Source organism: Enhydra lutris, unplaced genomic scaffold, assembly GCF_002288905.1.
Source record: "Enhydra lutris kenyoni isolate GAN:26980312 unplaced genomic scaffold, ASM228890v2 scaffoldscaffold15, whole genome shotgun sequence".
Taxonomy (NCBI): Eukaryota; Metazoa; Chordata; class Mammalia; order Carnivora; family Mustelidae; genus Enhydra; species Enhydra lutris.
Window position 1 is genome coordinate 29,645,996 of NW_019154099.1, and position 25,266 is coordinate 29,671,261.

A 25,266-nucleotide genomic window follows, 5' to 3' on the forward strand; every position below is an offset into this window, starting at 1 on the left:
CTCCTAACATAAACTTAGAAGTTTTTAGCTTGAAAACCTTTAAAGGAACTCAGGGACTTTGTAAGTTCCTTCCCTAGAGACTAAATAACACACATATTGCAGACCCATAAGGTAAGCTTTCCAGGTACCATGTCTCTCAAAGTTATTCCAGCTGTCTTCTATACTGTACTCTCAGGACAAAGGCAGGATCAGAAAAAATATTAAACCTCTATGATCACACCTATAAGTTATGAAGATAAGAGGAGCTTTGGAACCTGTTATGTGGGCTCCTGTTATGTGCCTGGAGGACCAAGAGATAGCATTATGTTTTTAACTGAACGGATTTTTTCCCCTGTAGGGAAGACATAGGCTTTAGCAGTACAGAGAATCTGAGGGATTTCTACTATTGCATGAAGTTGTTTTTTGGTACCTAGTTCCCATTTAACTGAATGAATTTATTGTCCAGTTTCAACTGCACCATTTTCCATTTAAATTTCTATTACCTTTAAGGAGTAAAAGCTTCATATTCTATATGTACCAAAAATGACTTGATTCTTCCCAGTCCTTGCCTTAAAGATTTTACTAATGAAGTGAAGGTCAAAGTTGTGTTTGCATTTTTTTTTTCCTTCAATGGTCTAAGTTGGAAATCCTACAGGTATTTTCCTGGTGTCATAAATAGGTCACTTGCATATTTCAAATATACTATAGGACTGAAGATGAGCTTAACATCTCTGTAACCATAGGGGTAAAAAAAACAGTAAAACCAAGAAGCTAGTTTATTGTGTAAAAAGTTTTAAGATATTTGATTGACAAAGGGCTTGCCAGAGTTTTTGTCAATGATTTTAATTTTCCTAAAAATCCAGACAACAGCAATACTGTTCTCACCTCAAGATAATCTCAGCTTGGCTTAATATCACCAAGGGAAAGAGGTCACCAGTTATCCCGTATCTCCAAAGAGTATTCCTAAATTAGGGCTGTTCTGTGGCAAAGTCACGTGCCGGGGATTAAAAGCAAAATAGAGAATTAGGCTATTATTATTTCCATTATTTACACAGGTTGGTAATTAAGTGGACTTTTAAGTTCATATTCGACTATCACATATGCTCATCTCTGACTGCTAAGGAATGACAAAGGCAGATACACTGTGAGAAATGAGACTGGGTTTTGGAAAGCAGGAGGGAGAAAGGGAGAGGGAGAAGAGTGGGACATGAGTCTTGCCAGATCTTATAAAATGTGTTCCTCTGTTTTGTTGGAGGGAAGGGGGGCGGGGTGTGATCCATCTTTTCTCACAGTCAGGAGAAAGGCTGACTCTTTGGACCATCCATGCCAGAGGGGACAGAACTGGGATCCTACGGAGCAATGTCATGACACTGTGTCTCAGAAGCTTAAGCACAGAATCTCAGATTTCTAGTCAGGCTGAGTGAATTCCAATGAAAGGAGCATTTGCTGAGAGCCTACTTGATGCATTGTCATAGGGGCTGTGTAAGGTGTCCGCTGATGCAAAAGTCTCCCAGTTCGAACTTAAAAAAATTAAAAAAAAAAAAAAAAATTAGAAACTGACACCTCTTCAGATAATTAGAAAAAAATTACCCTAGGAAAATCATGCGCTAGGGCTCCTGACCGGCCAGAGAGCACAAAGTGACTGTTAACCCCCAGGCCCTGACGGCAGGGGAGCCTTATGAGGCCCCCAGCAGCCCTGGTGGCCAGGCCACCAGCCTTTCAGAAGTGAGCTCCAAATCTGACACCAGTCTCACGGCAATAGCGAGTCTCAGTCTGCACAAAAGATGTGGGATCTTTAGAGACATCATTTAAATGCCAATTTTCATGCTTCCTCTTCTAAGTTATGGCACTTATAACATCAATATTTTAAACAGTTCAAGTATTTTTTAACTTCTAAATGAGTCATTCACTCTCTTAGCAGAGAAGAGGTAAAATAAAATGTCAATGACTAAAATGTGAACTACTTCTTCAAAGACAGAGTTAAGTACATTTCTCATGATTCAATGGTAATTGGCTTGGAACTTGAAAATACAATGCCGCACCTGACAATGGGAACTCACTGGGCTCCACAGGAATCCAAAGGCTGTCTGAGAAAGTGGACCCAGTACAATCATAATTATACTTACTCGACTTCTGTGGAAATTTCCTCACAACTCTCACTGAGGTGGTTTTGTTTGTTTGTTTTTTGGGAGTTTTTTTTTGGTCATTTCTTTCCTTTTTTTTAAGTTATTTTTTTATTAGCATATAATGTATTATTTGTTCAGAGGTACAGGTCTGCAATTCATCAGTCTTATACAATTCACAGCGCTCACCATAGCACATACCCTCCCAAATGTCCATGGCCATCACCCAGCCACCCCATCCCTCTCACCTCCTCCCCCACTCCAGCAACCCTCCTCCGTTTGTTTCCTGAGATTAAGAGTTTCTTATGTTTTGTCTCCCTCTCTGGTTTCCTCTTGTTTCATTTTTCCCTCCCTTCCCCCGTGATCCTGTCTTGTTTCTCAAATTCCTCATATCATCTCACTGAGTTTACACGAATTATTTGTACCATTCAGAATTCATACGCATCTACTCATCCATTCTGGGTTACTAACAATTGCTAAGATGTCTCCAGACCACCACGCCCCTGTACTCCCCTGCCCAGCCCAGCCCATCAGCCGGGGGCAAACAGTCCCACAGGGTCTCATGGTCACCACAGGAGCCCTTCCTTCGCTCCGTGACAGCAGGGAGCTTCCTAAGTTTAGATGGTACCACCTTCGAAGTCACAGTCACAAGAAGCCTAATGAGAAGTCAGAACCTCACTCTGGATCAGCGGTTCTCAAAATGCAGGAAGCATGGGCATCCCCCGAGGGATGTGCTTGACACCTAAGGTCCTTTTCCCTGGTCCCAGAATCTCTGGGCAGCCCCAGGCAGCAGAGCACACTCTGAAAAGGGCTACCTTCCATGCCCCGGGTTTCCAAGTCCTGAGGTGAATACCCTCCCTGCCATTCAACCTGGCTCACAGTCTGACTGTGTCAAACAAGAACACGGGCCTGCATTCTCCAGCCATCCCTTAGAAGCAGCTACCACACTCCATCTGAGCGAAACCTTCATCTCTCAGTTTCCACTGTGAAAAATGATGATCAGAACACATGTCCATTCTGCCTCCTCACTGAATTGTAACCAACAGCAAACAATAATGCACAAGGAGGTGCTCTGAAGCACACAAAGGATATTCACAAGATGTAAAAGGGTGCTCAGCTAGAGCATGCCCGACGCTTTAAACAATAAAGCCCATCAGTACATAGCCAAGTGTAAAATCCTCAAACTTGAATTATACGTGTAACTTCATATTTTCAGGGCTCTCCCACGTAGATCTGTTCCATGTCCCTCCCCACTCTGTTTTTATTTTAAACAAGTGAATAAATAAGTAGGAACCAAAGATGTTGTATAAGGATCACTTATTTTACAAAACTAATGAGACCAAATCACTTTTAACTCATCAAACACAGAACAAATGGTGTAGTTTTAAGAACATGGTGTTTCTCTGCTTGAATTACCCAAGTAGTGGTGGCCCTGGCAGAACTGGGCTAAATTCTCTGCACATCTACAGTACTGAATGATTTCTGTAAAATAAGAGTGTCTCTAAACTTACACACCATTTTAAGACTCTAACTGAGAACATGACAGAGCAGCACTCAAATAACTCTCTGGGTCCATAAAAATAATGGGCCCAAAGTAATCCCATGGATTACTCCCAGAGTGTTACACAGAATTACAATGAAATCATATTAGATAAATGAAATGGTATAAGGAATATGAAAGGGTGTGAAGCATGAAACTCAAATGTCTAACCTCTTAACTATAACACAGCTTTTATGTGAACAAATATCAATAATTCCAAATCTATCTAAATGAATTCTGGAACGGCAGACCAGGCTTGAAAATTCAGTACCACAGCAAGAAGTGGGGACCAGCACGAATGAGAAGGCACAGAAGAAAAGGAGAGAAACCAATACATGAGATAAGAGTGAGGAGAGCCCCAGAGACAACAGATCACCCACCTCCCCAAAACAGCGGTACTGCGCCAACATTCTTCCTTTACATGACAAGTGACAGAACTCTGTTGTCCACAGGAAAGGATGAATCTGAAAAATCTGCTCTCTGATGGCAGCCTATCCAAGGGGTAAGCCCCGGTCCCATCAATGTTCTTCCACACTCTTTCCACCTACTCAAGTCTGTCTTCTTTGTCTTCTCCATGCCTGTTCTCCAAACTTGTCCATCAAGACTCAGTTCTACTTGCATGCACATCATCAGGTCAGCACTTCCTTGTCCCACTAAGACCTATCACTGAAGTGTGTGACGATTTCTGGGGATCTCGTCCATCCACAGCAATGCTGAATACCCTGAACCGTGTACATGACACATTGGCACTTGAACTGTGCATACGGCTAAACCCCTGAGCTGTCAGCTAAGTGTTGGAAGGCCTAGGTTGTAATCTCCCACTGCCACGGAGGATGTCTGCGCTCTAGGCAAATGACCGCATTATTATGTTGCCAACTGTTGATGGGAAAAATGGTGATCACAATACCCTATACCACCTTCTCATTACATTTATGCAAACATCAACAATAACACATAATAAAGTACTCTGACTTATGCAAGGGATCCAAACAGATGCAAAGTAGCACTTTGCCACCACTTTTCCTCAGACTACCAACTCTGAAGAAGAAAATACATTTCTAACACCAAGAAATGCAAGGTCTAGATGAACCAAATCAGATTCAGTCAACGAATCAATAGACAATATTATTTCAATAAATAGTTTTCATGAAACATGACAATTAAATAATGAGAATGATTCTTCAAGACCTGCAAAAATCAATGATTTCCCATGATTACTTCACCTACGATATTTCTAGCATTTGTTAACTGGCAACCTAGTATATAACAGGAAACAAATTATTTTTTTTTTCTTTTTTTTTTTTAAGTTCAAACGCAGCTAGTTCTGACACTGAGAAGCAGCTTGACTTGGGAGAAGTTCCTTAACCACTGTTAATTACATCTGGCCTCACTCGTAGAGATGATCACTGTAGGATTACCAGGACCGTCTTTGGAGATGATATAAATGACCAGACACATTGTGTCAGTGTCCTTAAACACTACCCTAACGAGTAGAGCTATTCCTACTGGGATATTTAAGATTAGGATCATCTTCCAAATAAACTGGGGGGACTCCTTCATGTTAGGCTACTGCCTACCTAGATCCCTCACAACTGGAACCCCAAATGATGATTTTGAGACCGAATTCTCAAATGAATGTGCTTGAAATCAAACAGTTAATACACATAATGCAATCTGAGCTCAATGAAGTGCTAAATTAGATGGGCAGTGACTACAGGTTGATTCAACAAAAGTACAGACAAGAGAGAGATCAATGGGAATATACTTCATGGCAAAGGCAATGTTGTCCTGGGACGTGCAGGATAACCGTGACCAAAATCAGCATGGAGAGGGTCTTACGATGAAGCAACAGCAAACAGCTAATAAGTATTATATATATTAACTCCTTTATTTCCCAGAAACTCCATGAGGTAGGCATTACTATAATCCCCATTTTACAGATGAAGAAACCAAGGCTGAGCGAGAACCAGCTTGCTCGGGTCCCAAACAAATGCTGGAGCCGGAGCATAAATACAGCCCGTCCAGCTCCAGGGTCCACGCGCTTAACCTGAGAATCACTGAGCTAAACCCCAACACACTGAAGCAGGAAAGTGAGTAGCAGTGGTAAACAACAGTAGACACCCTGACTAGTTGAAGTGGAGAGATATATATTTTTAAATATCGACTCAGAAAATCTCCTGGTAGGTTAGAGAAGCATGCTTAAATCCTACACAGCAAGGAACGATACAGGTGGAAGAAAGCCAAACCACATCTCAAGGCTCTTCCAGTGAAAACACACTGTTCCTGTCTCCCGGCATTTGATGTCAGAGCGTCTGTCACAACCTCTTCCAAACAGCCAGACACTCCGGCCACTACACTCACCCCGAGAGCGGGCGGCCCTGCCGGGCTACCTTCGGCATCGCTCCAGAGTGCGGGGCCACGGACTGGCAATGGGTCCACACCCTCGCCGTACAAGTCTAGCAAGTGGAGGGGTTTCTGTTCTTGTTAAATTTAAAGATTCTATTCTGGGGGAATGGAATCATAACATGGGAAGCCAGCAAAAAGTCAAGATGAGAAAGCAAAGATGTCAAGGAATCCCAAAAGAGTACCACACACTCTGATAACACGCTTTGGTGAATCATGTCAGCTACATAAAGTAGGTCAGATCACGTAGGTACAATTTCCCAACATTTGAAAACAATTTACTCTAACAAAGGCCATAGGTCTCTTAAAATAGCAAGTCACTTTTCAGGGCATAAAGATGATAATTTATGTAATTCAAAAACTAGGGATATCAATTATTTGGTGGCTTTTCTCCCACTATTTCCAAATGTTATAGCTTAACATTATGCATCATTTTTCCTGTAGAAAAGGCAAAAGATATTAATTTAAGAAATCAGCCACATGATATATCATATACTAGTTTTGCTTCTCCTAGTTCTCTTCCTATTTTAGTAAGGATCATTTTTCAAAACAATGGAAATTTTGAATGGTGGCAATACAACTATCTTTGTGGAAATAGAAATCTAAAATAAAATATTCATTAGAGAAATAGTTTCATTTTATGAAATGGAGAGTTATTTTTAAACCATTACTCCTTTAACCATCATGGCCATATGTGTTTCTGAATATTTCAGATGCCTTCTACAGTAACAAGTGTTTCTAGTTCTTCATTTTTAAGCAAAGTTAGTTATGTATGATGAGATACAGTACCCCTGAATTAAGTCCAAGAATAAAGAACTAAAGACACTTATTTTTAAATGTGCATTATGATAAAGGCAAGTACATAATATCAGCATAGGTTTACTGTGTGAGCATACACATGGACAGGACCATTTTTTAGTGGATAATGGAGTCTTATGAAACAGTGTAGCTTTTGAGGGTCATTAAGTCTTTTGAGATCTATGTGAATAATTAGGCATATGTTTTAATTTACATGTACCATATCATATACATATATCATTTTACATCATTAAATTAAGAAGAAATTCAGACTACAGTAACAACTGCAAGAGCAGTTGCTTTTTACTGTTTACCTAATGCATAGTGCACTGTGTTAAGCTTTATGTATACAATTTCATTTATTCTAGCTGAAATCTATACCCCTTACTATACCTGAATTTAATATAGAAAAAGGTTTCACGTCTTCCCAAAAACATTTCTGTAGTTCAAAAAACCCTGCAAAGAAATGTGAATCTATCCCAAGGAGAATAATCCAAGGAGGAGAAATGAAGGCAACACCTCCACTTATACGTATTTGCGCAATGTCAGTGTGGAAATTGGGAGCCACTGTGGCGATAAACTTTGGTGGGAGGGAGATAAGAGCAAATGGCAGCATACAATCATGCAATGAGAACAGAACGAGAGAACGGTCTTGATATCTAATTTATGACTCAATAAAAGAATAGACATTAAGGGTTTTGACCTATTATTGACATTTATTTATCACAGTAATAATGATGATGTATATGAAAATAATTTTCTCACACAAAGTGTTTGAGGGTAAAACACTGAAACTTCCAAAAATCTAAGTTTTTACTGGGGTGCCTGGCTAGCTCAGTAGGTAGAGTTTGTGACTCTTGATCTCAGAGTAGAGAGTTTGAGCCCCACATTGGGGGTTGAACTTACTTAAAAAAATTTTTTTAAAGTTTAAAAAAAAGTAAGTTTTCATTAAGTACAATATTTGCTGGGGGAGTGGGGAGAAACATATCCTATACATGAGAAGATCATGTGTATGGGCCTAAAAACAATGTCTAAACTGTCTGATCCCTAAAATGTGCCAGAAGCTACTACACTGTTCATAGAAAATACTTCACCTCGAATGTTTTGCCTCTGTTTTCTTAGTAAACACACAACAATATATTGATGATCCATTTTTAAATGGTTTGAATACTCCTCTTCATATGAAATTTAGAACAAAACTTGAAGCAACCCAGGAGACTTATTCTACTTCTTGGTTAGAGCTGACTTAGACAAAGGAGGTTAGAGGTTTATAAACTACAACTGTGTTAATTTCTTTCATGCTGAAAACAAAAAAAGTATACACTGAGGTTAAAAAAAAAAAAAAAAAAAGAAGAACCTAAGAAAAGTATATTCTTTTTCTTAATTTTGAAGTCTTACCAGGCTTTAAGAGTGAATACTTTCAATCATCATCTTCATGGCTTTATTGAAAAAGGTATAATTAGTTATGACAAGAGCACAGCAATGAAACTGAAGATTGAGAGGTGGGAAGAGAATGGATCATGGGAACTGTAAGTCATCTGAACATCAGAGTTCATTTACGATTGACAAAAAGTAGATACTCTTTTACTAAGAAAATCTGACAGTATTCCCTTCAGACAAGAAAAAGGACTAACCAGTGGATCAGAGACAGACTCATTTCTCCACAGGCCACAGACAAGACCAGTCAGCAAGATATTAAATTGATCAAACTTTCCACCAGGTGGAATGTGCCTTGGTAGCAAAGTATGTATGCATTGTCCTCAGTGATGACTGTGACATAATTTGTAGAGCAAAAAAAGAAAAAGCACAGTGGACATCTTTATGTTGTTACATATTTATAAAACTCTGGGCTTTCAAGATCCTATGACAGAGACCAAAAAGTTTTCTAGAAAACTGAACCTGATATGTGGTGTCAGCTTTGCTCTGCTCCCTTAGATTTCCAAAAGTGACACAGAGCAAAATACAATTTTGCCCATGTGATGACCAAGGAATACTTTTGTAATTTCTACCTATTATTAAATACTTGCAAACATTATTTTATATTAAAATAAACATGGTACATAGTAAAAAACTGTTTTTTAATCCTACACAATTAATATAGAAGAGAGACCCAAGAGTTCATATTTATTGCAGACTACTGGAGTGGCCATGAGCCTATCTAGGTAAATTTGCATTTATTGGCATGTTCAACTACCTTCCAACAACCTTCCATAAGATCTGCTTAAATTCTTCTTAAACACTAATATTATAGTGGGAGTTATTTTATATCTGATTATTTGCAATATTGTAGTTACAACAGCTATCAAAGCTGAACAACAAAGAAAGCTTACAACAGTGAAAAGATTCTGATTCGTAAGACATGACTCCAGTCCCATCCCTGTTACTTACTGGGGATGTGACCTTGACATACAAGAGCTCTGCGATTTTCTTTAGTAATGGGGATGACATTACATACTCAAGGGTTTACTTAGGTATAAAAGCATGTAGGACTGTTATGTCCTATAAATAAATGATCTTATCATTATGAAACGTTCCACTTTATCTCTGGCTATATTCCTTTCTATGAAGTCTATTTCATCTCATATTAATACAGGGACCACAGCTTTGTTTTTGGTGTTGTGATTTAGGGTATACGTATCTTTCTCTATCCTTTTACTTTCTGTTTGTTTAAAAGAATGTTTAGTATAGGGGTGCCTGGGTAGCTCAGTGGGTTAAAGCCTCTGCCTTCGGCTCAGGTCATGATCCCAGGATCCTGGGATCGAGCCCCGCATTGGGCTCTCTGCTCGGCAGGGAGCCTGCTTCCCTTCCTCTCTCTCTGCCTACTTGTGATCTCTGTCAAATAAATAAATAAAATCTTTAAAAAAAAAAATTAAAAAAAAAAAAGAAGAGTGTTTAGTATAGACTTATTATGTCCCTGGAAGAAATTATCCTAAACTATTAACAGCTTTTATTGCAAGGTAATGTGATCATGTCTTTAATTTCTTCTTGAAAGGTTTTTATATATATATTTAAATTCTTTATTAATAAAAATGTTATCGGACGTAAGAATTCCAGTGTCTGATCTGGAGGAGGACAAGCCTTGTCCACAATTAACAAGACAGGGAAGACTTACACCCAAGTGACCTCACGTTTCACACAGAACTTTTTCCTCCAGAGTCAGGAGAAGGGCATTGTTAAAGCCAACATTTATTTAAGAGGTATCTATTGTAAGTAAAAGCAGGGCCATTTACTCACACATGATTGCTGCTATAACAAGCAGGCCTTCTAAAAAAAAGTCACATCCCACGGGAGGCCATCAGAAATGATTTCTGCCGAAGTTCTCCTTCAGCCACTCAGTGCAGTAATCTACACCAGCTCTCTGGTACAGTTATGAATCATCAGTTCTCTGGGTTTATAAACTTATTTTTATTTTTAATTGAGGTCATGAATGCAAAATATATTTACCCACAACCATCTTTAAATGTGCAGATCCGTAGTGTTAACCACATTCACGTTACTCTCGAACAGCTCTTTTCTCATCTTGCAAAACTGAAACTCTACACCCTCAAACTGCCCACATCCCGGTCCACCAAATCCCTGACAACCACCATTCTTGTTTCTGCTTCATGATGTTGACTATTCTTGATTGTACCCTGTCACTTATTACGTACCTGTATCTTTATATTTAAAAAGAACATCTTACAGGTGGATGTACTTAGGTCTTGCTTTTATTCCCAAGCTGAAAATCTATCTTTTAAATGCAGTGCTTAAGCTCTTCCCATTTCAACACAATTCTTAACATACAGTGTTTAAATGCACCAACTCACTCTTTGTTTTCCCTCTCTACCTGTTCTTTGTTCATCTTTCCTCTTTTCTGCCTTCATTCTGAGAAAATGGAATATATTTTAAAATGCTTCTAGTTCATTTCCACCTTTGGTTTATTAACTTTATTGGCTGTTTTACTGTGTATGTGTGTGTGCATGTGTGTGCGTGTGTTGTGTGTGCGCGCGCGTGTGTGTGGTTCCCCATCTACCTTCAAATAATGCCATCCCAAATGGTATACTTCCTTCCACACCCCCATCTCTGTGCTACTGCTGTTGTTGATTTTCATCCAATAGGTCATAAACTCCACAATGTGTTATTATGTTTGCTTTGCATCATTTTCTTTTAAAAAGATTTTTTTTTTTTTACATCTTTTATACTTGCCTAGAGACTTAGCATTTTGAGTTATCTTCATCTCCTTGTGTAGATCCAGAATTTCTATCCAGTGTTCTTTTCCTTTCACCTAAGGAAGTTCTTTCTTCTGTCTTGTGTGGTGAGAAGTCTGATTGTTTGTTTCTTTGTATATCAGATATAGTCCCCTCTTCTCTGCTGGCTGGTTCTAGACTATTCTTTATTACCTATTTCCAGCAACTTGATTATTTTATGCTTTGGTGTGGTTTCTTCAGCTTGGGGCTAACTGATTTTCTTGGATATGTGGGTTCTCCTCATAGTCAGATAATGTCCAGCCATTATTTCTTCAAATGATTTTTCTGACCCTGCCTCTCTTGACAGTGCAATTGTACATATGTTAGACTACTTGAGATTCCTCCACAGGTCACAGAGGTTTTGTTCATCTTGTTTGCTATCTGATCAATTGATTCAGTTATGATCAATAGCCAGACAGTGGAGCCTTTACATCACTGAAGGCTAGATCTTCTTATGTCTTCTTCCAGAGTGCTGGATTTTGCTCTGGTATAATTAAGTAACTTCCAGGTCAGTTTGACACTTTCAGGGTTTGCTTTTCACCTACATCAGGGCAAAACCCAGCCCAGACAACTGTGGGATGAATTCAGTCCCATTACTAACCTGTGGGCCTTCTGAGACCTCTACCCCATGTACAAAGGTGTCTCTGCATTCTAGTCTGCGGGAACTGTATGTGAGCTCTAAGAATTGTTCCAGAGGGGCACCTGGGTGGATTAGTCAGTTAAGCAACTGACTTCAGCACAGGTCATGATCTCAGGGTCCTGGGTTTGAGCCCAGAGTCAAGCTCTATGCTTAGTGAGGAGTCTGCTTGTCCCTCTCCCTCTGCTCCTCCCCCACCTTTAGGCAGACACTCTCTCCCTCTCTCAAATAAATAAATAAATAAATAAATAAATAAATTTTTTTTTAAAAAGGGGGTGCCTGGGTGGCTCAGTGGGTTAAGCCTCTGCTTTCGGCTCAGGTCATGATCTCAGGCGGGGTCCTGGGATCGAACCCCACATCAGGCTCTCTGCTCAGCAGGGATCCTGCTTCCCAGCCCCCCCCAACCTTGCTGCTCTGCCTACTTGTGATATCTCTCTCTGTCAAATAAATAAAGAAAATCTTAATAAAAAAAAAAAGAAAGAAAGAAAGAAAGAAAAAGAACTGTTTTGCCAATTGCCTTCTTTGTTCTTTTCTTGTTTTCCTCCACACACAGGTAGATCGTTACCTAGCCAAACCCCTCTTGGGGGTCACTTTGAGGATCTCTGTAGCTCTCTCCCGTACAACTCCTTTCTGTTACTGTTCCCCTTAAAAACCAGTTGCCTTGATCTTTCCCAAATTCCAATCCCTGTTGCCTAACTCAGTGACTGCTGGGCCCTATCTGGGTTCTTCCCCCTGCTTTGCTCTTAGGCAGAAGGCTAAGGCACCAGTAAGGTTCACCTCCTTTTCTGCCCTACTCCCAAGGATCATACTCCTTAACTGCCTGTTGCTCAATATGTAAAAGCATTTCATATATTTTGTCTGGCTTTCTAATTGTCTACGGTAAGAGGTCAGTTCCCATGGTAACTAATCCCCCGTGGTCCAAAGCAAAAGTCCCCCAAGGGTTAAATAAGCTATAATCACAGTTATAAACTGTGAATCAGCATGCAAATATTAGCACATGAAAACACATCTAGATAAAGAGCAACTCTTGCCTCACGGTCCAGATTTTGTTTTTGTAATTCTACCATGAAGACCAGTACACGGAGGAAAACACAATCATGCATAAACTGAAATATTGCAGAGAGGTTAATTTTCCCTAACTCAAAATTTCCAAATTACTCTTTAAGAAGTGCTCTTTTTTTAGAAAGCACTGACCCTATAAAAATGCAAATGACTCCCAGAAAGAATAGCACTTTACATTTTCCTCAATTAAAGAGACTCCGGTTAGAACTGGTCGTCTGTGGGTCCGTGGGTCCGTGGGTACCCTGAGCCATCACCACATGCACGGAGGGCTGGGAACGTCTGGGCTGTGAATGGACAAGAATTAAGTTGAAGGAGAAAATACATTGCTAATGGGAAAGAAGGAGGGCAGAATTATCAACTTCATAGCTTTGCCCAGGGCAGCCCCCAAGGGAAAGGATTTGCCTGCCTGCTATATTTCCCTTGGGTACTATCTGTAATTACTATCACAGCTCATTGATTTTCAATTCTTTCTATTAATACATTTATTGGCCATTCTGACATTATTAAAATCAGTCCAACTCTGCTTCTTTAGTGGAGGATAGCTCTTCCTTAAAATGAGTTTTGCAAGTACAGATACTTTTTCCTGCCCCCCCCCTTTTTTTAAATGGTCTTCTCAGATTAGGAATAACACAACTTCTGCATATGTTTTTCTTTGAAGCCACGTAGTGATATGCAAAGATTTCACTACAGATCAAAAGATCTCAAGCCGTGGGTCATGGGAGAATATTAAATGATAAGCAAATTCATATGTCTAAGATAATTCTACCAATTTACTAGCTACGCCGGCTCCTGTTCTGCAGCAGGGGAGGTAATAATGAGCCTCTGTTAAAGGGTAATGCAAGTGGCATTTTTACAATGCCTTTTCTTCTGATAAAATCATTACAGTAACACTGTCTTGCTAAGCTTTTACACAAGATATAAATTAAACCTTTTATGTTAAATTAAACATAACAGTTTTCTGAGAAAAAGGTTTGTTGTTGTTGTTGTTGTTGTTTTTCTCTAAAGCTACTAAATTTTGATGCAACTGCCTGTCTTAAACATTCCATAGCACATGTCTCGGTTCAGCTACAAGACTTGCACCTGTCTCTATTTCTTTATTAAGCCTAAAGATTGGGGTCTTTTCCAAAACAGCACCTGTCTCAAAATCCTCAATATTCTACAGTCTGGCCCTGACTCTCACTTACAATAAATAGCATCTGAATCACTATTTATCGAGCCCTGCCTAGCTATAAGCTCCTTGTGCTGAGATGATGAGGAATAGTGAGAAGCATAAAGCAAAACTCCACTCTACAGGAAGGTACCACATACTACCTTAATGGTGCTAGTCTGTCCTTTGTGATACAGAAATGCCTTCACCACCTTGTTATGAATGTCCTGCAGAATGCTTTGCAAAAGTTACTGCAAGCTGCGTCTAGGAAAAGGGTCATTACTCCCTTCTGTCCTCTCACTCTCGTTTTCTTAAAGATTTATTTATTTATTTGAGAGAGAGAGAGAGAGAGCACACAAGCAGGGGGAGCAGCAGAGGGAGAGGTAAGAGCAGGCTCTCCACTGAGCAGAGAGCCCGATGTGGGACTCAATCCCACGTCCCTGGGATCATGACCTAGCCAAAGGCAGACGCTTAACCGAATGAGCCACCCAGGCCCCCCCCCTTCTGTCCTATCTCTAAAATTAGGGCACTCATAGGGATCTCTGGCCTGACATTTCCTACTAGTACACCATGGAGGATAGGATTAAACCCGTCTGCTGCCACACCTGCACCCTTCAGGGTCCCACAGCTGCGGTAAAGACGCATTGGGCTTTGCCCCCAGTGGAACGCACGAGGGTCTTCTACAACCCAATCATGGACTGTTTGGAGCCCTTAAAATTGGCAAAACACCCAACATGTTTCTCCCTCTTTCTCTGCTCCACTCTTGCTACCGCTCTCCACCTACAGGCCCACAGGTCAGAAACACACGTGCCCTACAGTGGAAGGGAGAGGAGAACCCCAGGCCTGAGCACTGATGTCACTCCTTCCTCACAGACTGAGAGGACATTGAGGGTGGCTGGGTGAGGCGTGTTTCCCTGAGGACTCCGTCTGATGCCCGTGCACTGGTGAACTTTTCTATTTTTATTTAGAGAGCTTCTTTTCCTTTTTAAACATTTTACTCCCAATGATCCCAAAGATATACAAAATCAGGCAGAACAGTTACAAGAGCCCCAGGGGTACTGGTCACATGGCTTCAACAATGACGGAATCCTGGCCCGTCGTACCTCATCTTTCTCCCCATGCATTCTGTCCTCCCATTTCACTCTGCCGCAAATCCCAGATACCTCATCATCTCCCCTGTAAACATATCAAGAAGTATTCTCTGAAGTATACACACTCAGAACCCCTTTTCTAAAAAATTGTGGCCAAATGCCACTGTCACACCAAAATATGGTGTCACTTTTGTGTTCATGTAATCACTGATTTCTGGCTTCATTATCCCATTTCTTATGTGATAAAATCTAACCAGAATTTGAAATATTTCTCCAGATATGCTTAAATAAAAATTCAAAAAAATAAATAAATAAGGGTTAGACTTAGAGATTTACTTTAACTCTTCTTTTAAAATTCTAAATTATGGGGCGCCTGAGTGGCTCAGTGGGTTAAAGCCTCTGCCTTCGGCTCAGGTCATGTTCCCAGGGTCCTGGGATCGAGTCCCACATCGGGCTCTCTGCTCAGCAGAGAGCCTGCTTCCCTTCCTCTCTCTGCCTACTTGTGATCTAACTGTCAAATAAATAAATAAAATCTTAAAAAAATAATAAAATAACATAAAATAAAATAAAATTCTAAATTAGTCCAGTTGTTTAATCTCTACTAAATATGATATGAGAATTGCATCTGTAGAAACTGAAGCAATGGGGCCCTTTTTATTCCTGCTCTTCTTCAAGCAGGGAGGCAGGCTCTTAGGAGGCTGGACGGTTCACTTCACTTCCCAAAAGAGGAGAAATAGGTGGACAGAGACCAAGGGGTCCCACACAGCTGGCCCGTGGCACGGGGAACATCTGAACTTGGGTCTGTCCCCCTTTCAAGTCTAGGCATTTCTACCTACACACACAGGTAGCTTCCTCATGGTAGGATTGTTAAACTCCCAAGGAGAAATGCTTTTTCTCACTCCTGGCCCATTACCAGACTTGAAGAATGTTGGCTGGAACCTGGGCCAGCATTTAACACCCCCACTGTACAGATGAGGATATAGAGGCCTGGAGTTATGAAGTCACTTCCCAAGGCCATTCAAGCCAGGGAGCTCCCAGGCCAGGAACAAAAATCATATTTTACATCTTTGAGGCAGTACCCTTTCTCTGCTCCTGCCTTATCTCTGGGTGTAATCGTTCCAGTCCTCTTCTTCCTGCTTTCGTCCTCTGCTTAATAACATGTTAGAACATCCAAAGGCCGACAGCATTTGGGAAGCTCTTGTAACAGCAGGACACAAGCACCAAAGGTCACAGTCAAAGTCATTCCAGCACTCCTTGCTGTGCCCCTGAAGTGTATCACAAGAGCACGTGCCCTTCCCATGGACTGCTTAGCAGCATGTGCTGTATTACCGACAAGCCCGAAGAAAACCAAAGTCCCGTTTCAAGAGACTACAGTAATAATCTACTTACATATCATAAAACTAAGGATGCAGGAGTGACAGAATTCCAAACGGAAGGCAGGGGCACGGAGTCGGTGTGGATACGTTACTGTACCTATTCAGTTCACAGGGCTACAAGCTGAACATTATGCCATCAACGAGAATGTGTGTTTCCAGCATTTCCAATTTTTATTTTTTTGTTCACAACCACCCTATGAAGTCGACAGAGCAGGTTTATAACGAGGAATGACGCACTGGTTTTGTATTTTTTCACCATGCCCGTTATAATGCCCAGACAAGGAAAGCATGTATTTCCTGACCACTTGGCCGGGGCTGGGACCTACAAGAAAAATACAAGGAACAGTTCTTGTCCTCCAAGAGCTTACAATCTGACTGCAGAGCTGTGACCATCCCCTGCACGCGGCTGTATTATGCAGTGCATCTTTACAATGCCACCTGAAAAGCACATGAAACTTTTCTTCTCCAAAAGACTGAATGTTTAATGTCTATGTCTTAAAAACACACTCTTGAAATTAGGTCTTCCAGAGTGGTTACAGAATCTAATCCTTGACATCAAGCTGAGGCTTTCTCATTCATTGTTGTGATGCACTGATTCATTTCTATGACTTTGTGTTTATTGTTACTAATATCACGTCTTTTTCAAAAGTCCATAATCACCTATTTGATCAAGTTCACCAATGGTCACACTTTCTTATAAACATAGTCAAACTTCAACCAGCTTCTAACAGGAACTGAGGAGAGTCCTAGAAGACTGAAATAAGGAAATCTTTAGAATTCTGTTATTCTTTATCTAAAATAGTTCTGATTCTGAAATGATACTATGTATCACCCAACCCTGTTATACCCCAATTAAAAACTCCAGTAAAATGACCAAAAGTGAAGTTCGCTAAAAGTCTAGATTTTAATCCCTAATTTTAAAGAAAAATTGGACTGAAATATTATAAATGATTAAACACAAATTACTATATTCCATAAATAATGAGGTCATAATACATTCCATTAAACACTGGGCTGCTTCTCTTAAAGCTTTACTGTAAAAGAGAACAAAATTATATCTGCCATATATTTAAGAAGTTCATACAAAGGTAAGGAAAAGAATAAAATCAAGTTTCTACTTCCCTTCAACATACACAATCTAAATGAGGGTTAAAATATTAACAGCAGCTCCATTCACAAGGAGGAAAACTGATTTTAATGACTAAGAGTTAAGTAAAACCTACGAACCTACCATTTTTCCTGTCCTTATTTGAGGGCAGTAAATACTTTCTATAAAGAAAGTAGCATGAGGTTCATATTCACAATGGAAAACCCCTAGGAATCCTGGCTTTTGTTTTTTGTGCATCTAAATCTTTCATGCAAACCTTACCTTACAACTGAAAACGGACAGTAAAGGGGGGGAAGTATCCTGACATCATCAAAGGTTCCCAGAGCTGGTGGCAATGATGATGCATCGTTGCTCTGAGCAGCGGCACAAGTAGGACCCTCTGGCTTCTGTGCTTCCCTGCCTTCCTCCAACACGTGTGACTCGAGTAGATTTACTGCTACTCGAGTTGAAGAACATCTCGTGAAATAAAAGCAACCATGTGGGATATACCACTTTATCATTTTTCCATCAGCAATGGAAAAAGGCTATTATCCTCTGTGAATGGGACACTATGGTCTGTGTGGTGTGTCCAACTTAAACACGGGGTGTGTAGAAATTTACCTGCAGAAACTGATGCTCATGCACTTGGATTAGGAAAATGGAAATTCCCAAGAACTTAAACAAATCCTTCCCATGTTAGGTCCAACAGCAAAGGTAAAAACTACTTAGTCTGGAAGACGTAGAGTTTAACTTGATTGAGTCAGGCTAGAAAATCCAGGCGGACACAAGACTTGTTCCTGCGGCACTGTCTACAAGGAGCAAATGGTATCGGTCGCTACCAACCGGTTTCTTCTACCGTGATGCTCCGCAGCCTGAGTGTCAGGTTGGCCCTAAGTGGGGCGGCGGACATGTCCCGCCCCGAGCGGGGAAGGCGTGTCACCGGCTGACATACTCCACAGCGTACACTGCGGAGCTACAGCAATCGACACAAACTATAAACCATTTCAGACACAGGCTGCACTTGAATAAAAGAACTTTATACCGTGACGCCATTCGCCCTGCCCCGGATTGCTCGGGCATGGGGAAGTTACTGCAGAAACCCTCTACATGCTACCATCAGGATTCATGCCCTCGGTTCCTCACCTATGAAGTCCCTCTAATCCAGCAGCATCCTAACCCCTTGAACCCCTCGATTGGGGTCCCACACCAACTCACGCACACAGATTTTTACAAGTGAAATTTTATCTACATTTAAAATGTCTTCTGGTTGCTCACTTACAAAACACGGCCAATGCTGTGCTGTTTGTGGTAAGAGATACGTTAATAAGATTAAGATGAAATATTTACTTAATTCATCCTTGTTCCGGTCACCTGGACCTGGAGTGCCTCAGTGGTGGGGGGTTAGTAACACAGGGAGGCAGTGGGCCCTCGGGCACACGAGCAGCGCTTTCGCACGTAAATACGAAACTTGGTCAGCCAAGGCCGCACGCAGTCACATTGCCCTTATTACAATTTCAACTACGAAAGCTACAGATGTTAACAATTATAAAATCACCCATGTCCTTTTAAAAAAGAAATCTGGCTATGCTCTTAAGTCTTCGTATTTTCAATTTTCAACTCAAGTCTTCGTATTTCAATGTTAATTTGTCAATTTTGCTATGTATTGTTAAATAAGCCTTCTTTTGCTTTACTCGCATTTCAAACTCACCGACCTGAATTGCGTCAACTGTCGTCTAGTCCTCCTGGTACACAAAAGGGTAAATACAAATGTCAAAAGAGAAACAATCCAGCAAAGAGGAACATTCCCATACCTGTACCCTGTAACCTCCTAAGAAGCAAGCCATTTTGGCATGGAGGATATATTCCTATCTTATTTTTTAATAATTCCTCTTTGCTTTGGATTTTTATTAGCTTTTCAAAAACCTTCACTAACTTAAATAACACCATATGGTTCTTGTAAGGTCACTGTGCCTTCCTAGTTTCAGGAAGTTGTCTTTTCCAAGTTAATCATGGCTAAGGCTACAAATGGACGAGAATCAACCAGTCACAGATGATCGTGGGTCGAGAGAAACAGCACAGACAAGTGAAAGTCAGCAAACGTCAGGATGCTCTGGAAACACAGCCGCGCTCAGGGAGAGAAGAGGGTGGGGCATTGTGGGAAACTTACCCCTTGTTCAGATTCCAAAAGCTCGGTTTTGACTCTGACTGACGGCATCCCATCAAGCATTAACATTCTGTTCTCAAAGGTGTTGATATTCTGAGAGGAAGAAGAGAGAGAGAGAGAGAGGGAAAGTCAGCCATAAAGCATTCAAATGAGGACGTCTGGTAGACTCTTCCTTCATGGTAGTACATTTAGTACTGCTAACCTAATTTTTTTTAACAATGAAGTATAATTAAATGAGACTATCAGCATAACCAATTATCCCCCCATTCTGAACTATCATTTGAAATAATGATCACGAAGTTGAATTAATCAGTCTGATTCTCTGACCTCTGGGTTAGAGGTCAGACTATAATAAACTGGAGTAAAGAAACCTTAGCCTTAATTTATATGGGGCTGGAAAGATTCATCACACTTTTGCAGTGGTGGAAGGAAAGAGAAGGATGTTTCTCTCTTCCTTAGTTCCAGAGGTTGCATGTGTGCAGAAATCCACAAAGGAGAAAATAGATAAAAAATGACCATATCCTCACATTATTGTCAAAATCTAAATAATTTTAAAAACAAGATAATATAATTCTAGACACTGAATTTTGGTATGGCACTTCAGATCAAATGAAAATTTCTATGTATTGACCCCAAACATTTATTTCAAAAACAATTCATATAAATTTTTAAGCTCAAGTCACAACCAAAAAATAAATAACAATTTGTTTTCTATTTTGGTATATGTTTGGCTGAATTTACCACTTCTTGAAAGGAGAACTTCTACTTATTTCTATAGTGACTCAGTAGAATTTCAAACAATATTTACAAAAAGATTAAATCGAGGTTATTCTCTACTAATTTTCACTGCTTTGGGGATTTTCTAAAGTCAATAACCTATGAAGAGAGTTCAAAAGACACTTATGATTGCTTGCTTCAGGCCAAAATCCTGTTTTAAAACACATTTAAGAATGTCAACTTTCCCTTCCCCTACTGACCAAACTCAGAAACTGAAATTAAGTTTGAGTTTTTAGAATGGTTTCTTTGCTCAATCATAGAACGTAAGCACAGGACTCTAAAGTGGGCTCCTTAAAAGAAAAAGAGATCTGTTTCTAAATATTTTGCTTGCCTTTGATGACAAAGATTAATATCATTTCTACACCTTCAGGTTTTTGCCTCTCACATGGTTGCTTTTCTATCTAGTTAAATAAAAACAACTCCCACTTTGACAAATCATAAATGTTTTTATTACCAAATAATACCAACAGAGTGCAGTATAGTAAAGCTCTAATTATCTCTATTTCTTGCCAATCCTTTTCAAGAAAAATAAGAAATAAAATTTATAGGGCCTCTTATCACATATATTTGTCCTGAGACATCAACAAGAAGAAAAGGCAAATTTACTCCAGAGCTAACTAATGAGCATTTAAAAATTCCATGCTACCTAGTCTATTAGGTAATAAAAAGAAGAAAAACTACTGTCAGGTTCTTTTCTTAGAAATGTGCAATAGTATTAAAACTGGCAGGATGCATTTTTTTAAATTTGTGCTTTTGACTTGTCCATATTTTTTAGGCATTTTGCATCCTAATAGCTTCAAGCAGAAAGAACTGTGGTCTCCCTGGCAAGCTCAGTTAATTTGTTCCAAGCTTTAAATCCTTTCATGGAGGCTGGTGGGTTGTTTACACATCAGGCATGGATCTCAAATCCTAATGTGTCACTTGCTTCCGTGGTTGGAAGCGGCCAGCTTGGTTTGCAACCACCCAGTTTTAAGAAAGCCTTCCTGCCGCCTGCCAGCCCTCCACGCCCCTGCCCTTCGCAGCAGCCACAAATCTCCCTAACAAAGCATCCTGTAGGCTGTTTGGTTGGTAGACAATGAAGAATGAGTTGATATTGCTTCCTACCCTGGAGGAGGTCTTGCCCAGAGGAAAAGGGGAAGATGCCTCGCAAAGGCAGGGAAAAGACAAAGAGCGGTTCTGGAAAGACAGGTTTAATGAACTGTTGGAATCTGATTAGAGGCTAATGTCCCTTTCAGTGCTCTGTACCAATTTACAGCTGATAGACTTTAACCATTCTCCTCACAGGCTGTGATAAACTCATTAGTTTAAAAAATGCAAGCTAACCCGAGTCTTTGAAGTTAAAAACTGATAAATCATGAAAACCTGACTCGGCCCATGTTCCATTTAGCACATTTAAATATCACTGTATTTTCATGTTTTTTTTTTATTGTTCCTCTTGAATACAAGGTTGTACAATATCAAAATGTTCATCACAACCAAACATAAAAAGAGTACGATGTGTGTTAAAGATAGGATGTAGATGTTAGTTTCCTATAAAAGTGGAAAAATAAAACACCTCTTGAGAGTTTTTTTAAAGAAATTAAGTTTTCCCTCAAAATATTTCTCTTTCCATGATTTTCCAGGATCAGCCACAGCCCCAACTATAATAAACACCATGAATAATAGTGTTCACAGCTAAGAAACCAATCCTTAACTATTAAACTCAACTAGTACAGATTCAATTTATATATATATATATATATATGTCTGAAAGTGATATTATAAATTTATATAAAGCATATTCATCTCTACATTCATGATTCCAACCCTGTCTAGTATAAACATAAGCACCGAGCATCACACCATATTCCAGACCATTCAGGAAAGGGTATGGGTTTTACGGAGCACATGGTAATTGTATAGCATTGAGGATATAGTTCCTGGGACAAAATATCGATAGATTTATCTCCCTAAGCTAAAATCAGATACATACAATCTCAGTTGACTGTAGACTTTAAATATGTAATAACCTTTAATAATTCGCAATTGCTGTCAAGCATATCTTGCCATGATCTTAATCAAACCACATTTGCTGTGGAATCAATAGCTCAACTGATTCCCAAGAGGTAAATAAAATTACACAGTCATCAATTTAAGGAACATCGTACTCTTTGTATGTTTGGTTGTGATGAACATTTTGATATTATACAACCTTGTATAATTTAATTTGTGTATGTATACATTCATATACACATGTACACACACGTGTATACACTCATACTGCATGCTTCGTAGGAGTACACTTTATTAATTAAAGCAAAAGGTAACCATTAGCTTTATTAGATGGCCGTTGACCAACCACATGTACACTGAATGAGAACAGTACTCCGGACTTTCCTTTTTGCCGAATAAGATTTGGCAACACAGAAGTCTAGCTGATGGTAGCTCACTTAGTCAAAACCAGGACAAGCACAACCTTCAATCAATGATCCTAATATCTCAAAATATTTTGAATGGAATGGCCAGGAAACATAGGGACCGATGTTCAATGATCATCTCATAAAAACAGAATGGGGTGGGACTTCCCCATGGCAACTACTAGAATCTGTCCTCCTATTCCCAAAATGCAAGCCTTTTCTTCACCCTCTTCCTGATTGTGGGTCATCCGGTTCTTTGGAGAAAACAACTGTTTTATCATAGCCCCCAAACTTGTGCTGAAACACAAAAGAGTGAAATTCATCTTGTTTTATACAGGTAAAGATCAACAAACCTAAAAGATTAGAATCAGGCAGAGCCAACAGGTTCAAATATCGATCACTATACAACAAATCACATCGCAGAATAAAAAAAATCATTTATTGTTATCTTAATAAAAAAACACAATAACAACACATCATATTTGCATATCTATTAAGGAGTAGACCTTGTGCTAAGGGATACTCATTTAGTCCTTACAGTAACCCAAGAAGTCAATGCTATATTCTCTGAAGATGAGACATCTGAGATATAAGGAGGTTAAACTGTCTAAGGTCTCAACATTACCAAGGGAGTACAGCTCTGTTCCAAACCAATTCTCTCTCTCCCCATACTCCATTCTTCCTCCTTCACTCCCCTCCTCCCTGCTCCATTCACCCCTCCCCATCTCTCTCTGTCTCTTTCTCTCTCTCTCTCCCCTCTCTCCCTCTCTCAGGAACTCTGGAATCTCCATTAACAGCTCCTCTCAGGACTAAGCTAATTTAGTCAGTGAATTAAATGTGCAAATTCTGGTCACTGGTGAGTATCAACATTTTGGGGAATATCAGTAAGAGGTCAAATAAGCCCATGGTTTCAAAGCTATTTCCTTTTTTTCCTTTAAATTAAAGTTTCAACATATTTTCTTGCCTTGATGAGATTATGCATCCTATCCTAGAAATAACTCATCATTAATTTAGCAAGTCAATCCCATCCTGATTTCAACACCCACAAAAATCTATGGTAAACTCATCTGCTATCCAGTGTTTTGAAAATATTCATATACCCTTGGTGGTTCATTCAATATTTACACAACAGTTTCATGCACTTGGATGATACAAGAACTTTACCCTCTACATTTGATACTCAAGGAGATACACCTGGGCATCACATTTAATTTATAATCTCTTAGATTAAGTGTAAGAGCGTATTTTTCTAAGCTCACATATCCTTACAATGATCAATCAATCTGGTGCAAGGCGTATGCATAATGAAAGCACCTCTCATGATACAAAATAAGTATCAGTTCAAACGTACTTTGCCATTTTGTCCCAGACTTTCACCTTTCATTGTTTTGCAGCATGGGAGAGAGGATGTCACATTGATGACCGTATCAGTACAACTAAGAACTCAGCTAGGCCTGCTGGAACTCTCGACTTAAATCCCCTCCAGTGGTTGCGATGAGACATATATACATAATTTTGAACTATCTGTCTACAGTCTTAAAAAGACTCTTCCACAAATTCCTCCCACTGAACCATGGAATTAGGTCTGTCATAAGGACTGGTAAAACTGTACTCGCCACATGGCAACTTCTATTTTCCCGATAGCAAGGATCATTGTTTCCTATGTTGGCAAATGCTTAATTACCACAACAATGCAGTTCACGCTGAAATTTTAGAAATGTCATCTGAGAGTCCAAGTAACACTCTCCACCCCCGCATTAATACAAAGTGTAACAGAAAGTTAGTTTTGTCATTCATATTCTGAAGAACTGCACACCGTCGGGGGTTGTCCATTAACCAGATCTCTCCATAGACAGGGAGTGAGGGTCTCTGCTGTGCCAAAGTCACCTCCTTCCATCCATGCCACATCTGTGAACCATGAGGCACTGTGGCCAATAACAGGGGCAAGCCAAAGACTGAAGAACAGAAACCATGTAAAAAACAAACAAAAAAACAAAAAACAATAACAACAACAACAAAACAGGACACTATCGTGGCAAGAGAAGTGTTTGCCTACCACCAACCACACCCTAGAAAGGGAGGACAAAACCTCGGCTCAGCCGGGCAGGTATTAACATTGCAGGGAGAGATCTAACTTGTAGGAGCAGGTGTGGGGTCGTGAGGATGAGGCAACGAGCGACATGTTTACAAGACGTCATGTCAAGATAAAAGAATTATTCAGCCATAAAAAGGAAGGAAATCTTGCCGCTTGCAACAACATGGATCAACCTTGAGGATATCCTGCTAAATGAAGTCAGTCAGAAAAAAACAAAAATCAAATGATCTTGCTTATACGTGTAATTGTAAAAAAAAAAACCAAACCAAACCAAACAAAACAAAACAAAAACTAAACTAAAAACACCAGGGAGCTCACAGATACAGAGAACAGACTGGTGCTTGCCAGAGGTGGGGTATGTATCC

General features: G+C 39.9%; 1 protein-coding gene across 1 annotated transcript in view; it reads right to left on the minus strand.

Moving 5' to 3' along the window:
• Nucleotides 1-25,266, minus strand: part of LOC111147079 (Kruppel like factor 12) — a 450,202-nt gene that overhangs the window by 227,054 nt on the left and 197,882 nt on the right. Inside the window, exon 4 of the mRNA XM_022502963.1 lies at nucleotides 19,637-19,726. Coding sequence (XP_022358671.1) covers nucleotides 19,637-19,726 — 90 coding nt within the window. The remainder of the gene's footprint in view (nucleotides 1-19,636; nucleotides 19,727-25,266) is intronic.